The sequence below is a fragment of the Lipotes vexillifer genome, unplaced genomic scaffold (genome assembly GCF_000442215.2).
Source record: "Lipotes vexillifer unplaced genomic scaffold, Lipotes_vexillifer_v1.1 scaffold147, whole genome shotgun sequence".
NCBI classification, from domain to species: Eukaryota; Metazoa; Chordata; class Mammalia; order Artiodactyla; family Lipotidae; genus Lipotes; species Lipotes vexillifer.
In genome coordinates, this window is record NW_006778796.1 from 566,953 (window position 1) to 583,244 (window position 16,292).

General features: G+C 41.1%; 1 protein-coding gene across 2 annotated transcripts in view; it reads right to left on the reverse strand.

Moving 5' to 3' along the window:
• The window catches only part of PLA2G7 (phospholipase A2 group VII), a 35,432-nt gene that overhangs the window by 526 nt on the left and 18,614 nt on the right, over nt 1-16,292 (reverse strand). For both annotated transcript variants that reach the window (XM_007451905.1, XM_007451904.1), the window contains exons 6-11: nt 14,089-14,157; nt 13,413-13,539; nt 12,456-12,569; nt 11,242-11,333; nt 9,884-10,054; nt 81-229 (exon numbers count right to left, since the gene is read on the reverse strand). In XM_007451905.1, the coding sequence (XP_007451967.1) occupies nt 81-229; nt 9,884-10,054; nt 11,242-11,333; nt 12,456-12,569; nt 13,413-13,539; nt 14,089-14,157 (722 nt within the window). The remainder of the gene's footprint in view (nt 1-80; nt 230-9,883; nt 10,055-11,241; nt 11,334-12,455; nt 12,570-13,412; nt 13,540-14,088; nt 14,158-16,292) is intronic.

A 16,292-nucleotide genomic window follows, 5' to 3' on the forward strand; every position in this document is an offset into this window, starting at 1 on the left:
GGACTCATGCACAGTTAAGATAAACAGTTTTTTCCTGAGAATCATCTGGTTTATGTCAGGAAAGAAGATCCCTTTCTTACCTAAATGCTTTTGCAAGAATGCTAACGAAGCTTTGTTGCTAAGACCCATGGCTACGTTTGAATCTATTTCTCCTTTCAGTGTGAATATGTAGCCAATTATTTTGCCAGTTGCAAAAGTGAAGTCAACAAAATTCTGATGGACTGAACCCCTGAAAGAGAAAGGAGACATTTACAAATCACTTTGTTGGACAAAATTATTTCTGTAGTTACCATGCAGGAAATATGCTGGCCTGGCTGGCCTATTTACGAAAACCAAGGAAACAAAATTTGTAGATTTGATCTCCTTAGATGTACTTGAGGGTCACAAAGATGTTCATTTAGGGGTCCTAGAGTATATATTCTTCCTCCTGTCTATATCAATAAGGCAAAGATTCCTGTCTTGCTTGGCATCTTGGTTTTAGAAGAGATGATTCCAGCTTTGTAGAGGACATGATTACTTTCAATTTGAGTAGGTGGAATGCTTTATATGTTGAGGGTCCCTGAACTCAGAGCCAGAATCCTGCCCCCTTACCACCACACTTAACTGGATATCTATTTGCTGTTGGGCAAAAACACTTTGCATTTAAGCCTTGGATTAAGTAGGTTAAAAGATAAACAAAATTTTGCCTTGTGTTATTTAAACTGTAAGCACCTCATAAATATCCCTTATTGATGGACTTGAAATTCACCAACAGCCTAACATCAAATAGAATGGCCATTTTTTTTTAACATCTTTATTGGAGTATAATTGCTTTACAGTGGTGTGTTAGTTTCTGCTTTATAACAAAGTGAATCAATTATATATATATACATATGTCCCCATATCTCTTCCCCCTTGCGTCTCCCTCCCTCCCACCCTCCCTATCCCACCCCCCTAGGGGGTCAGAAAGCACCGAGCTGATCTCCCTGTGCTATGAGGCTGCTTCCCACTAGCTATCTATTTTACATTTGGTAGTGTATATATGTCCATGCCACTCTCTCACTTTTTCCCAGCTTACCCTTCCCCCTCCCCATATCCTCAAGTCCATTCTCTAGTAGGTCTGCATATTAATTCCCGTCTTGCCCCTAGGTTCTTCATGACCCTTTTTTTTTTTCTTAGATTCCATATATATGTGTTAGCATACAGTATTTGTTTTTCTCTTTCTGACTTCCTTCACTCTGTATGACATACTCTAGGTCCATCCACCTCACTACAAATAACTCAATTTCGTTTCTTTTTATGGCTGAGTAATATTCCATTGTATATATATATATATATGTGCCACATCTTCTTTATCCATTCATCTGTTGATGGGCACTTAGGTGGCTTCCATGTCCTGGCTATTATAAACAGAGCTGCAATGGACATTGTGGTACATGACTATTTTTTAATTATGGTTTTCTCAGGGTATATGCCCAGTAGTGGGATTGCTGGGTCGTATGGTAGTTCTATTATTAGTTTTTTAAGGAACATCCATACTGTTCTCCATAGTGGCTGTATCAATTTACATTCCCACCAACACTGCAAGAAGGTTCCCTTTTCTCCACACCCTCTCCAGCATTTATTGTTTGTAGATTTTTTGATGATGGCCATTCTGACTGGTGTGAGATGATATCTCATTGTAGTTTTGATTTGCATTTCTCTAATGACTAATGATGTTGAGCATTCTTTCCTGTGTTTGTTGGCAATCTGTATATCTTCTTTGGAGAAATGTCGATTTAGGTCTTCTGCCCATTTTTGAAATGGGTTGTTTAATTTTTTGATACTGAGCTGCATGAGCTGCTTGTACATTTTGGAGATTAATCCTTTGTCAGTTGCTTCATTTGCAAATATTTTCTCCCATTCTGAGGGTTGTCTTTTCGTCTGGTTTATGGTTCCCTTTGCTGTACAAAAGCTTTTAAGTTTCATTAAGTCCCATTTGTTTATTTTTGGTTTTATTTCCATTTCTCTAGGAGGTGGGTCAAAAAGGATCTTGCTGTGATTTATGTCATGGGGTGTTCTGCCTATGCTTTCCTCTCAGAGTTTAATACTGTCTGGCTTTACATTTAGGTCTTTAATCCATTTTGAGTTTATTTTTGTGTATGGTGTTAAGGAGTGTTCTAATTTCATTCTTTTACAAGTAGCTGTCCAGTTTTCCCAGCACCACTTATTGAAGAGGCTGTCTTTTCTCCATTGTACATTCTTGCCTCCTTTATCAAAGATAAGGTGACCATATGTGCGTGGGTTTATCTCTGGGCTTTCTATCCCGTTCCATTGATCTATATTTCTGTTTGTGTGCCAGTACCATACTGTCTTGATTACTATAGATTTGTAGTATAGTCTGAAGTCAGGAAGCCTGATTCCTCCAGCTCCGTTTTTCTTTCTCAAGATTGCTTTCGCTATTTGGGGTCTTTTGTGTTTCCATACACATTGTGAGATTTTTTGTTCTAGTTCTGTGAAAAATGCCAGTGGTAGTTTGATAGCGATTGCATTGAATCTGTAGATTGCTTTGGGTAGTAGAGTCATTTTCACAATGTTGATTCTTCCAATCCAAGAACATGGTATATCTCTCCATCTATTTGTATCATCTTTAATTTCTTTCATCAGTGTCTTATAATTTTCTGCATACTGGTCTTTTGTCTCCTTAGGCAGGTTTATTCCTAGATATTTTATTCTTTTTGTTGCAGTGGTAAATGGGAGTGTTTCCTTAATTTCACGTTCAGATTTTTCATCATTATTATATAGGAATGCAAGAGATTTCTGTGCATTAATTTGGTATCCTGCTACTTTACCCAATTCATTGATTAGCTCTAGTAGTTTTCTGGTAGCATCTTTAGGATTCTCTATATATAGTGTCATGTCATCTGCAAACAGTGACAGCTTTACTTCTTCTTTTCCAATTTGGATTCCTTTTATTTCTTTTTCTTCTCTGATTGCTGTGGCTAAAACTTCCAAAACTATGTTGAATACTTGTGGTGAGAGTGGGCGACCTTGTCTTGTTCCTGATCTTAGTGGGATTGGTTTTAGCTTTTCACCATTGAGGACGATGTTGGCTGTGGGTTTGTCATATATGGCCTTTATTATGTTGAGGTAAGTTCCCTCTATGCCTACTTTCTGGAGGGTTTTTATCATAAATGCATGTTGAATTTTGTCGAAAGCTTTATCTGCATCTATTGAGATTATCATGTGGTTTTTCTCCCTCAATTTGTTAATACGGTGTATCACATTGATTGATTTGTGTATATTGAAGAATCCTTGCATTCCTGGGATAAACCCCACTTGATCATGGTGTATGATCCTTTTAATGTGCTGTTGGATTCTGTTTGCCAGTATTTTGTTGAGGATTTTTGCATCTGTGTTCATCAGTGATATTAGCCTGTAGTTTTCTTTCTTTGTGACATCTTTGTCTGGTTTTGGTATCAGGGTGATGGTGGCCTCATAGAATGGGTTTGGGAGTGTTCCTCCCTCTCTATATTTTGGAAGAGTTTGAGAAAGATCGGTGTTAGCTCTTCTCTAAATGTTTGACAGAATTCACCTGTGAAGCCATCTGGTCCTGGGCTTTTGTTTGTTGAAAGATTTTAAATCACAGTTTCAGTTTCAGTGCTTGTGATTGTTCTGTTCATATTTTCTATTTCTTCCTGATTCAGTCTCGGAAGGTTTTGCATTTCTAAGAATTTGTCCATTTCTTCCAGGTTGTCCATTTTATTGGCATATAGTTGCCTGTAGTAATCTCTCAGGATCCTTTGTATTTCTGCAGTGTCAGCTGTTACTTCTCCTTTTTCATTTCTGATTCTATTGATTTGAGTCTTCTCCCTTTTTTTCTTGATGAATCTGGCTAATGGTTTACCAATTTTGTTTATCTTCTCAAAGAAGTAGCTTTTAGTTTTATTGATCTCTGCTATAGTTTCCTTCGTTTCTTTTTCATTTATTTCTGATCTGATCTTTATGATTTCTTTCCTTCTGCTAACTTTGGGGTTTTTTTTTTGTTCTTTCTCTAATTGCTTTAGGTGTAATGTTAGGTTGTTTATTTGAGATGTTTCTTGTTTCTTAAGGTAGGATTGTATTGGTATACACTTCCCTCTTAGAACTGCTTTTGCTGCATCCCATAGGTTTTGGGTCATCATGTTTTCACTGTCATTTGTTTCTAGGTATTTTTTGATTTCCTCTTTGATTTCTTCAGTGACCTCTTTGTTATTAAGTAGTGTATTGTTTAGCCTCCATGTGTTTGTATTTTTTAGATTTTTTCCTGTAATTGATATCTAGTCTCATAGTGTTGTTGTCAGAAAAGATACTTGATATGCTTTAAATTTTCTTACATTTACCAAGGCTTGATTTGTGACCCAAGATATGATCTATCCTGGAGAATGTTCCATGAGCACTTGAGAAGAAAGTGTATTCTGTTGTTTTTGGATGGAATGTCCTATAAATATCAATTAAGTCCATCTTGTTTAATGTGTCATTTAAAGCTTGTGTTTCCTTATTTATTTTCATTTTGGATGATCTGTCCATTGGTGAAAGTGGGGTGTTAAAGTCCCCTACTATGACTGTGTTACTGTCCATTTCCCCTTTTATGGCTGTTAGTATTTGCCTTATGTATTGAGGTGCTCCTATGTTGGGTCCATAAATATTTACAATTGTTATATCTTCTTGGATTGATCCCTTGATCATTATGTAGTGTCCTTTGTTGTCTTTTGTAATAGTCTTTGTTTTAAAGTCTATTTTGTCTGATGTGAGAATTGCTACTCCAGCTTTCTTTTGATTTCCATTTGCATGGAATATCTTTTTCCATCCCCTCACTTTCAGTCTGTATGTCTCCCTAGGTCTGAAGTGGGTCTCTTATAGACAACATATATACGGGTCTTGTTTTTGTATCCATTCAGTAAGCTTGTGTCTTTTGGTTGGAGCATTTAATCCATTTACATTTAGAGTAATTATCGATACATATGTTCCTGTTACCATTACTTCTCTTGTGTTTCCTGCCTAGAGAAGTTCCTTTAGCAGTTGTTGTAAAGCTGGTTTGGTGGTGCTAAATTCTCTTAGCTTTTGCTTGTCTGTAAAGGATTTAATTTCTCCATCAAATCTGAATGAGATCCTTGCTGGGTTGAGTAATCTTGGTTGTAGGTTTTTCCCCTTCATCACTTTAAATATGTTCTGCCACTCCCTTCTGGCTTGGAGAGTTTCTGCTGAAAGATCAGCTGTTAACCTTATGGGGATTCCCTTGTATGTTATTTGTTGTTTTTCCCTTGATGCTTTTTAATATTTTTTCTTTGTATTTAATTTTTGATAGTTTGGTTAATATGTGTCTTGGCGTGTTTCTTCTTGGATTTATCCTGTATGGGACTCTCTGTGTTTCCTGGACTTGATTAACTATTTCCTTTCCCATATTAGGGAAGTTTTCAACTATAATCTCTTCAAATATTTTCTCAGTCCCTTTCTTTTTCTCTTCTTCTTCTGGAACCCCTATAATTCGAATGTTGGTGCGTTTAATGTTGTCCCAGAGGTCTCTGAGACTGTCCTCAGTTCTTTTCATTCCTTCTAGAGAATTTTTAATTTCATTTATTGTGTTGTTCCTCACTGTTTGTTTGCTCTTTAGTTCTTCTAGGTCCTTGTTAAACGTTTCTTGTATTTTCTCCATTCTATTTCCAAGATTTTGGATCGTCTTTACTATCATTATTCTAAATTCTTTTTCAGGTAGACTGCCTATTTTCTCTTCACTTGTTAGGTTTGGTGGGTTTTTATCTTGCTCCTTCATCTGCTCTGTGTTTCTCTGTCTTCTAATTTTGTTTAACTTACTGTGTTTGGGGTCTCCTTTTCACAGGCTGCAGGTTCGTAGTTCCCGTTGTTTTTGGTGTCTGCCCCCAGTCGCTAAGGTTGGTTCAGTGGGTTGTGTAGGCTTCCTGGTCGAGGGAACTAGTGCCTGTTTTCTGGTGGATGAGGATGGATCTTGCCTTTCTGGTGGGCAGGTCCACGTCTGGTGGTGTGTTTTGGGGTGTCTGTGGCCTTATTATGATTTTAGGCAGCCTCTGTGCTAATGGGTGGGGTTGCGTTCCTGTCTTGCTAGTTGTTTGGCATAGGGTGTCCAGCACTGGAGCTTGCTGGTCATTGAGTGGAGCCTGGGTCTTGGTGTTGAGATTTAGATCTCTGGGAGATTTTCGCTGTTTGATATTACATAGAGCTGGCAGGTCTCTGGTGGACCAGTGTCCTGAAGTTGGCTCTCCTACCTCAGAGGCACAGCCCTGATGCCTTGCTGGAGCACCAAGACCCTGTTATCCACACGGCTCAGAATAAAAGGGGGGAAATAAAAAGAAAGAAGAAGATAAAATAAAATAAAATAAAGTTATTAAAATAAAAAAGTTATTAAAAAAGTATTTTTAAGTAATAAAAAGAAAGAAGAGAGCAACCAAATCAAAAAACAAATCCACCAATGATAACAAGTGCTAAAAATTATACTACAAAAAAAAAGAAAACTGGACAGACAGAATCCTAGGACAAATGGTAAAAGCAAACTATACAGACAAAATCACACACAGAAGCATACACATACACACTCACAAAAAAAGAAAAAGGGAAAAAAATATATCATTGCTCCCAAAGTCCACCTCCTCAATTTGGGATGATTCATTGTCTATTCAGGTCTTCCAGAGATGCAGGGTACATCAAGTTGATTGTGGAGATTTAATCTGCTGCTCTTGAGGCTTCTGGGAGAAATTTCCCTTTCTCTTCTTTGTTCGCACAGCTCCCGGGGTTCAGCTTTGGATTTGGCCCCGCCTCTGCGTGTAGGTCGCCGGAGGGCGTCTGTTCTTCGCTCAGACAGGACTGGGTTAAAGGAGCAGCTGATTCGGCAGCTCTGGCTCACTCAGGCCGGGGGACGGGAGGGGTACGGAGTGCGGCGTGAGCCTGCGGTGGCAGAGGCCACTGTGACGTTGCACCAGCCTGAGGCTCGCCGTGCGTTCTCCCGGGGAAGTTGTCCCTGGATCACGGGAACCTGGCAGTGGCGGGCTGCACAGGCTTTCAGGAGGGGAGGTATGGATAGTCACCTGTGCTTGCACACAGGCTTCTTGGTGGTGGCAGCAGCAGCAGCCTTAGTGTCTCATGCCCGTCCCTGCTGTCCGCGCTTTTAGCCGCGGCTCGCGCCCGTCTCTGGGGCTCGTTTAAGCGGCGCTCTGAATCCCCTCTCCTCGCGCACCAGGAAACAATGGTCTCTTGCCTCTCGGCAGGTGCAGACTTTTCCCCGGACTCCCTCCCGACCAGCCGTGGCCCAGTAACCCCCTGCAGGCTGTGTTCATGCCGCCAACCCCGGTCCTCTCCCTGGAATCTGACCTCCGAAGCCCGAGCCTCAGCTCCCAGCCCCGCCCGCCCCGGCGGGGGAGCAGACAAGCCTCTCGGGCTGGTGAGCGCCGGTCGGCCCCGATCCTCTGTGCGGGAATCTCTCCGCTTTGCCCCCCGCACCCCTGTGGCTGCGCTCTTTCCGTGGCTTTGAAGCTTCCTCCCTCCGCCACCCGCAGTCTCCGCCCGCGAAGGGGCTTCTAGTGTGTGGGAACCTTTCCTCCTTCACGGCTCCCTCCCACTGGTGCAGGTCCCGTCCTTATCCTTTTGTCTCTGTTTATTCTTTTTTCCTTTGCCCTACCCACGTACGTGGGGGGTTTCTTGCCTTTTGGGAGGTCTGAGGTCTTCTGCCAGCGTTCAGTGGGTGTTCTGTAGGAGGTGTTCCACGTGTAGATGTATTTCTGGTGTATCTGTGGGGAGGAAGGTGATCTCCGCGTCTTACTCCTCCGCCATCTTGAAGCTCCTCCCCCAAAACGGCCATTTTTTACTGCGCATTTTCTACTACCTCTGGGACATGTGACACTTGATTTTCTTGCCTTTGTTTTTTCCCTTGACATCGCATTTTCCCTCCTTTCCCGAACTACTCTGTTCTTCACTGGCTCTTGCCCTAAATCCTCAAGATTCTATTAGACCAATTCTTTTCGCACTTTGTGGTCTCATCAGCTCCATAGATTTCATTAATAATATACAAATTCTATACTTTTCCAATTTGCGGCCCGACATCTTTACCCAAGGCTAAAGCACACCTTTCCAGCCCCACCCAATGCCACTTTTTCTCTTCCCTTTGCTGCTTATAAGCAAACCACCACTCTTTTAGGTATCTCTACGCAAAACCGAGGTCCAGAATCTGCTCACTCTTCCCCACATCCCAATCCAAACTTGAGAGTCAAAAATATAAAGAAGGTAAATAGAGGCAGGGTCGCGGCAGAGCTGAGAGCAGAACCCCAGATGCCACCAACAGTGGAGAGATGGCCTGAAGAGGAGGAGCGGGTGGGGGAGAAAGGGAGGAAGCCATCTACAGGATGCGAGAAGCAGGAGAGAGTGGGGTTAGTGTACCCAAGGGAGGAGAAATGGGGGTAGTCAACAGGTGGGAGGGATGCAGAGAGAAAGGTTGAGGCTGCCAATAGGTGACTGAAACTTCTGTGTCCTCAGTGGGGCCATTTTCAGCTCACTGGTGGCGGTTCAGGAAGACAGACTTAAGAAGTCAGAGTAAATGGATGTAAGGACAGGGAATATTATGTACAAGCTCTTCTTTCTAGCAGAGAAGGGGAGAAACAGAGAGAGTGATAGCCAATAAGGAAGGTTGGGTGTTCTGTAATATTTCTGCTTTAGAATTAAATAGACTTGCACATACCAATAAGCTAAGTTGACATCTTACCTTAAATATCTAGATCCTTCCTCACCATCTATCTAAAGTCTCTTGAGGGACTTCCCTGGTGGCGCAGTGGATAAGAATCCGCCTGCCAATGCAGGGACACGGGTCTAATCCCTGGTCCAGGAAGATTCCACATGCTGTGGAGCACCTGAGCCCGTGCGCCACAGCTACTGAGCCTGCGCTCTAGGGCCCGCGAGCCACAACTACTGAGCCCGTGCGCCTAGAGCCCGTGCTCCACAACAAGAGAAGCCACCACAATGAGAAGCCCGTGCACGCACCGCAACGAAGAGTAGCCCCCGCTCACCACGACTAGAGAAAGCCTGCGCGCAGCAACAAAGACCCAACACAACCAAAAAAATAAAAATTAAATTAAATTAAATCTTAAAAAAAAAATAATGTCTCTTGATCCTTCAAGACCCAATTCTACCCCGATTTCTTCTACGCAGCCTTTTCTGACCACCTTAACTGGAAGAGTTCTCCATTCTCTGTCCTGGGAGTGTTTACTGCCTTTACTGTGTGTGTTTCCTTCTTGCCACCTCTTCTGTGCCCTTCTAAGTAAATCAGGTTTCAGATAGAAGAGGAAGGAGCTCAGTCTTTGCTTTGTAAGATCTCATTGTGAGTTCAAAACGCTATTGGGAGTTCTTTTTCACATCCACGATAAAAGCATGTTGCTGACCCTTAAAGGGACTCTATTATAGCTTTTGAGAATTTATAAATTCATCTACTTACCAAACAGATAAACACACTGCAGTTCTCAACAGATGATCTTACTTTTTTTCTAAAGAGTTCTTAGCCTAGCTTACTGATGGAATACTTCCCCCTATCCCAGCCCTAAAAATGTATAGGCTTGCTCTTATATTTAGATAAAAGTAGCATGTATCCTGATGCAAATTTTGTTTATCAGCACGTGCTGTATAGTATATTAACATAGTTAATAGTATTTAACATTAATAGTATATTAACACTACTCAGAAATTTGCATTTTAAAAAGAGTAAGTCTAAATGCACTTGGAAACTGAGATTATCTAATATTCTCCCTTATTCCAAGTGTAAACAACAAATTGAATAATTCTAGAGTAGCAACCAAATGATATCTGTTACTCGTTTATCCAAGTTTCAAGTTTCTGTTTCAGATGATGTAATAAGTCGCTTACTGATACTTACCTGATTGTAATCATTTTTCTTTCTCTATCAGGTAAGTAGCATTTTTTCATTTTTATAATATTAGAAGGATATTGGAACCGTTCCGAGTTGATAAAAAAGAGGGGCTGAGGAATTCTGGAATAAACTTCATCACCCAGTGGAAACATCCATGCATCCAGGGCGATACCGCACCTGATCAAAGAAGTCTGGTTACACACTGGCCCAGATACAGGAATTTCTAATAATGCAAGGATTCAGAGACACACAGCACATCAGATCATTATGGGTTATCTCACTGAGCTGAAGAGGTATTATACTTTACTGGGGGAAAGGGATATGATTAGCTTTATAAGGTAGCTTGTAACTTGTAATTATACAATCATTTTCTTTAGGAGGCATTTAAGAATTGCAACCTTTAGAAAGACATAATATTTAAAAATTTTTATTCATTTTTTGTTATCTTTCAAGATAAATTTTAAAATATTATAAGTACTATAATTCTTCAAAATCGGGGGGTATCTGAAAAAATACAGTACATGCACTATTGCCCCTGTGTTTCTAGTCCTTCTGGACACTGTCGTGTACTCATTATACTTCTTTCAGAGTAACAGTTAGACCCATTCCTTTATATTTAGAGATGCTTCACCTGGAAGAGTGTCTGGGTGTTGAAGAAAAGCCTATGGAGTATACCATTTGAAAATGAAATGTAATTAAGTTTCTTTTTAAAAGTAAGTTATCCTATGTTTCTTAGCCTTTTGGACACTCTATTTTATGTGCTAAATGGAGGAAAGAAGAGAATCCCCTTATGTTGAAACAGATTTTAAGAAATGTGAGATGAAGTTTCACAAATGATCCCACCCTCTTTCTACATGGTTGGTTCTACATGATCTCATTAATCTGGGATAAAATGGTTCAAGAAAGAAAATATTTCTTCAAGTTAGAAGACTGGGGGCCTGACTTCCACCCACATAACTATGTAATTTCAGCCCACACTTCATCTTAAGGATGAAAAAAATTACTTAAAAAATGCCCTACCTATTGGGGAAGTCTAGAAAATAGTATAAGATGACAATATTTTTATTACAATTATTATGTCACAGATAATACATATATATAAAGCTAAACTTCCAAATGAAAATAATAAGCCCTTGAGCAGATGAATAATAATGAGGAAAAATATTGAGAGATGGGAAGAGTTTTCAATAGCAAGAGAAGTAGATGGTTTCTGTTTAGGAAAATTCATATGGAGGACTTTATGGAGGCAAAAGAACAAACTTGTGCATTCCAAAGGATCTCTTCCTCACTAAGAATTTGATAAATTCTATCTCACATGTGTTATCACTTCCCCCGCTTCCAAAAACTGAGACTCATTCTCTTACCTGAATCTCTGGTCTTCACTAAGACTCTGAATAACTGTGGCTCCACCAAAAGAATGTCCAATAACTGCTATTTTATCCTTATCGATAGAGTCCTATGTGAAAAAGCATGATATAAATTCATCAGTATCTTGCAGTTGTTTGGAGGATAGGCAGTGATTCTGTGCATTATAAACTTATTTTTTCACAGGCATGGTTAAGTACCTTGGTTTCTTAGAAAAGAAATATATATACACATACATACATTCACGAGCGCCCACACACCCACATACACATATTTAAACATATACACATATATGTACATATACATACATGCTTACCTATGTATACACAAACACACACATAGTTGTTGAACATTTCTAAGAGTTCAGAGGTAAACTTCATGGCCTTCCTCTTCACCCACACTTGAAACATCAACATCATTGCTGATTTCTCCCCCTCCCCCCCATGTTTATTAGTTTGTTCATTCCCTGAGTATTGATTGAGCACCTGCTCTGTGCCAGGCATTATAGTTCATTTTCCATGAGCTCCCAGTCTATTAGGGAAGGAGCTGCAGATACACGATGCAGATGCAGTAGGGTCGTACCATGGGACAGCTAGCCCAATCCAGGGTGGGCAGTGAGGCCCAAGAAAGCTTCATGGCCAAGGTAATACCCGACTTGAATTGACGATTAAGCAGGACTGAGTCAGGAAGACGGGGTGTCAGACCAAGGGGACAACACGTCCAAAGGTATGGAGACAGGAGAGTGGCTAGCTGAGGGACACAAACGCTTCACTGTGTCTGGAAGACATACCATCATCTTAGTGCCCTGTCCTTTCCTACACTCCACCCCACTACACACACGTTTGAGTCTTCATTCATGCGGTCCACTCTGATATCCTTCCACACCACCCCAATATTTTGTCTAAAAGTTTTCACCAGCATTGAAGATCAAGCTCAAAAACATGCAGGAACTGCCCAAGAAATTACAATACTTCCACTGGTTGTATTAAGTTGAAACATATGAAATTGCCATTTTTGTAGATCAGAGCTGGCTGGTGGCAATTTCATATGTAGTTCAAGTTAACGTGTTCCTCACTGTTGGAATATTTTGCAGGTACTTTTGTTTTGCAGCCCTTTATCATATTGTATCTTGTATTATAGCAGTAAGACAGACAAAAATGAGAGCAATAAAGAAGTCTAGACCAGGGGAAAATGGCTTTGTTTTTTAGCTCACCTTCAACTGTTCCACGTCAAACTCTAAATCTAATACGTTCTTCTCTGGTCTCCCGCGATCAATGTCCAGAATCAAATCGAGAGCTTGAGAACACTCCTTTGCTCGTTGCAGTACCTAATATGATGATTAGAAGAAGGAAATGGCAAAGTAGAAAGTTGTAACACTTAAAGCTTGTGTAGAGGGGGCAGGTGGAAAAAATATGTGGTTGCTTATAAACCGGAAATGACTTTGAGATTAGTGATTAGAACACAACTTAGCATGATGACCCAGGCACCAGCTTTACAGGTAGTTATTGCTTGGTCCAAATCCTGACTCTGTTGCTTACCCACTGTGTGACCTCAGATGATTTACTTAACCTCTCTGAACTTCCATTTATTGTATAATAATGCCTCAGTGAAATGTGGGTGGGATTAAATGCAATAACATATATAAAAAGCACCCACTATAAAGCCAGGCACAGAGGTGGAAAGCAATGTGCTTTATTTCACTTGATCTTCCTCAAAGCCCCATGTGAAAGATGCTGTTAATATTCATTATTTCGTAACAGATAAAACATGGAAACAAAACAAAAAGAATAAGTAACTTGTCCAAGATCACTCCACTGCGAAGTGATGGTGCCAGGATTCAAACATAGAAAGTTGCATTCTAAGGCCTGGACTCTTAATGCTATTCTATACCACCTCTGTGAAAAGTAGTCTTTAGTTCTAATGCAAAAGGATTCTGAATATTCACTGTCATCTCCTAGGATTTTTATGTTGGTCTTTGTTTTTACTATGATCCAGATATTTCATTAAGGGAATTTGATTACTCAGAGAATCCTCTGACAGATCTTTTGGGGATGGGAAGTAAGGAGATCTAGGAGCATGGTCTGCCATATGTAAAATTAAACGAACAAATGTCATCATTTTGCCTATGCTTTTTGGTCACCATGCCACCTCTCTTATTCTTGCAACATACCTGCTCGTTTCGTAGAGGAAACTCCTCCTCCCCTTGTTTTAGGGTTCTAAGATAAAGCCAAGTCTGGTTTCCTATTTCTGCAGCAGACTGGTCCTTGAAATAGTAAGTCGCAGATGCAGAGCCATCTCTACAATACAAACAGAATCAATTACTTAACGCTTGCTCTTTCTCTCCTTCATCTCACCTGTGTTCCTCATCCCCAGCCATGACTCTTTCTGACTCCCTTTCTTGCACTCTACCTTTTTTTAAATCAAAGAAGCCCCCAAGGGAGTTCTAAGAAAAAAGACATGGTTGCCTGTAAACAACCCATTCCATCTTCACAATTCTGGGAGGCTGCGGTGTTGCAAACTCTCTCCTGGAATCAAATCCCAGTGCTGTCACTTGCTAGCTGTGTGGTTTGGGGCAAATTACTTACCCTTCCTCAGCTTCGTTCTCTGCCTCCTTGAAACAGTGGTAATGATACCGTCTTAAAGGATTGTTATGAAGATTAAATGAGATGGTCTGTGAACACGGCACTCAATAAACATTCTAGAAATGTTAGCTATTTTTTTATATACTTGACAATCTCACTCAGTCTCCTTTTTTGCTCATCATGTAACCATAGTTGACAATTCTATCAGCACTTTTCATAAACCTGTATGAAAGGCAGAGCTCAGCCACATACCAGGTGACGTACCTGTGTTCTATGGCAGCAACTATAAACCCGTGAGATGCCAGGTCAATACCAATAGCAGAATAAATTGTCCTTCAAAACAAAAAGAGGGAAGCATTCAACTACCAGTCATGATTACAAGGGGTCCACAAATAAACCTAGGAATATGGAGGTAATTATGCCCCTGTAGTAGTGCCCTGGAGTAAAGCAGAGAGCTGTGGTTCTCAAAGGGGGCTGATTTTACCGCTCAGGGGATATTTGACAATGTCTGGAGGGGGTTTCATTATCATGAGTAGGGGGAGGGTGTTACTGGCATCTAGTGGATAGAGGGATGCTGCTAAAACTATCCTATGATGCACAAGACTACATTCCACAAGAAACTATCCAGTCCAAAGCATCAGTGGTACCAAGGCTGAGAAACACTGGTGCAGTGATTATAAATATTGCCTTTGAGAATTCTGGTTTTTTTTTAACTTTTTATTTTATATTGGAGTATAGTTGATTGACAATGTTGTGAGAGTTTCAGGTGTACAGCAAGGTGGTTCAGTTATACATATTCATGTATCTATTCTTTTTCAAATACTTTTCCTATTTAGGCTGTTATATAATATTGAGCATAGTTCCCTGTGCTATACAGTAGATCCTTGTTGGTTATCCATTTTAAATAGAGCAAGTGTGTACGTGTCAATCCCAAACTGAGAGTTCTGGGTTTTAATCTTGCGTCTGCCACTTACCAGCTATATGACTTTAGGTAATTACATTACTGCATTTCTGTCCTCATCTGTAAAATGGGGGTAGATAATAAAGCCTTTGCTTTAGAATAGTGATAGGGTTTTGATAAGATAATACATAGTGCAGGAAGGCAGTACAATGTGATGCTTAAGAGAACAGGACCTACACTCTGACCACTGCAGGTGATTGTATACTGGTTCCCTCACTTATTAGCTCTCTACCTTGGATAAGTCACTTATCTTTTCTCTGCCTTAGTGCTTTATCTGTAGAAGGGTGATGTTATAAGATTATGGTACCTGGTCGTGTTACTGTAAGGATTAAGTAAGTTACACAGTTTCAGTGCTTATAACCATGTCTGCAACAGGGGAAATACCGAACACAGGTTAGCTGTTATGTAAATGACTGGACAGGGTGAGATGCTTAAAGAACCATGTGCTAATTAGCAACTACATTCAGAATCCCTTCCACATCTTTGCTCTGCACAATCTTTTCTCCTATCATGTATTCAATAGGAAATGGCCATAAGGAACAAAAAGGAGGTAGGCACCATGTCTTCTACTCCTGACAATGCAGGACCAACTCAGGAAGCGAAAATCATCTAGTACAGGGATCAGCAAAATCTTTTCTGTAAAAAGCCAGAGAGTAATTGCTTCCAGCTCTGTGGGCCATACACTATTTGTCACAACTACTCAGCTCTGCTGTTGTAGCACAAAAGTGGCAGAGACAGTGGGGAAAATGAATGAGTGTGGCGGAGTTGCAATAAAACCTTATGTACAGAAGCAGGCAGCAGGCTGAAGCTGGCCCTCAGATTCTGAGATGCCAACCACTGGTCTAGAAGGAATCAAATAACTAGCTGGACTACGATAATTTCTTATTGCGGATGCTACACAATTTCTTACCAGCTAAAAGCCACTCTTCTAAAAGTCTTATAATCCTCTGAGGGGGAAGATGGGGAGGCAGTTGAGAAGGTGTAGGAAGACCACTCCCAGCTCCTACCCCTGTGGATCCGAGTGAAAGCTAGGCTTCCTGTGGGTCGGTCCCAGCAACTGGACATGGTGTGGATTTAACGCAGGTCCTTTCCTGTGAGGTGCAGAGCTCCTTTGAGGAGCAGTTCTTTTTTTTTTTTTTTTTTGCGGTACGCGGGCCTCTCAGTGTTGTGGCCTCTCCCGCTGCGGAGCACAGGCTCCGGACGCGCAGGCTCAGCGGCCATGGCTCACGGGCCCAGCCGCTCCGCGGCACGTGGGATCTTCCCGGACCGGGGCACGAACCCGCGTGCTCTGCATCGGCAGGCGGACCCTCAACCACTGCACCACCAGGGAAGCCCTGAGGAGCAGTTCTTGGTCAAGCACTCCCTCCATCGGCCTGGCCCAGTCTTTCTTAGAATTGTGCTGCAGTCTCGAGATGCTCCAAATCCAGTCCTTCTGTCTCCCATCTCCTTCCCACGTGTCCAGCCTGCATCATGATCTGAAAGCTCTCCCCATCTTTTCTGCTTCTGC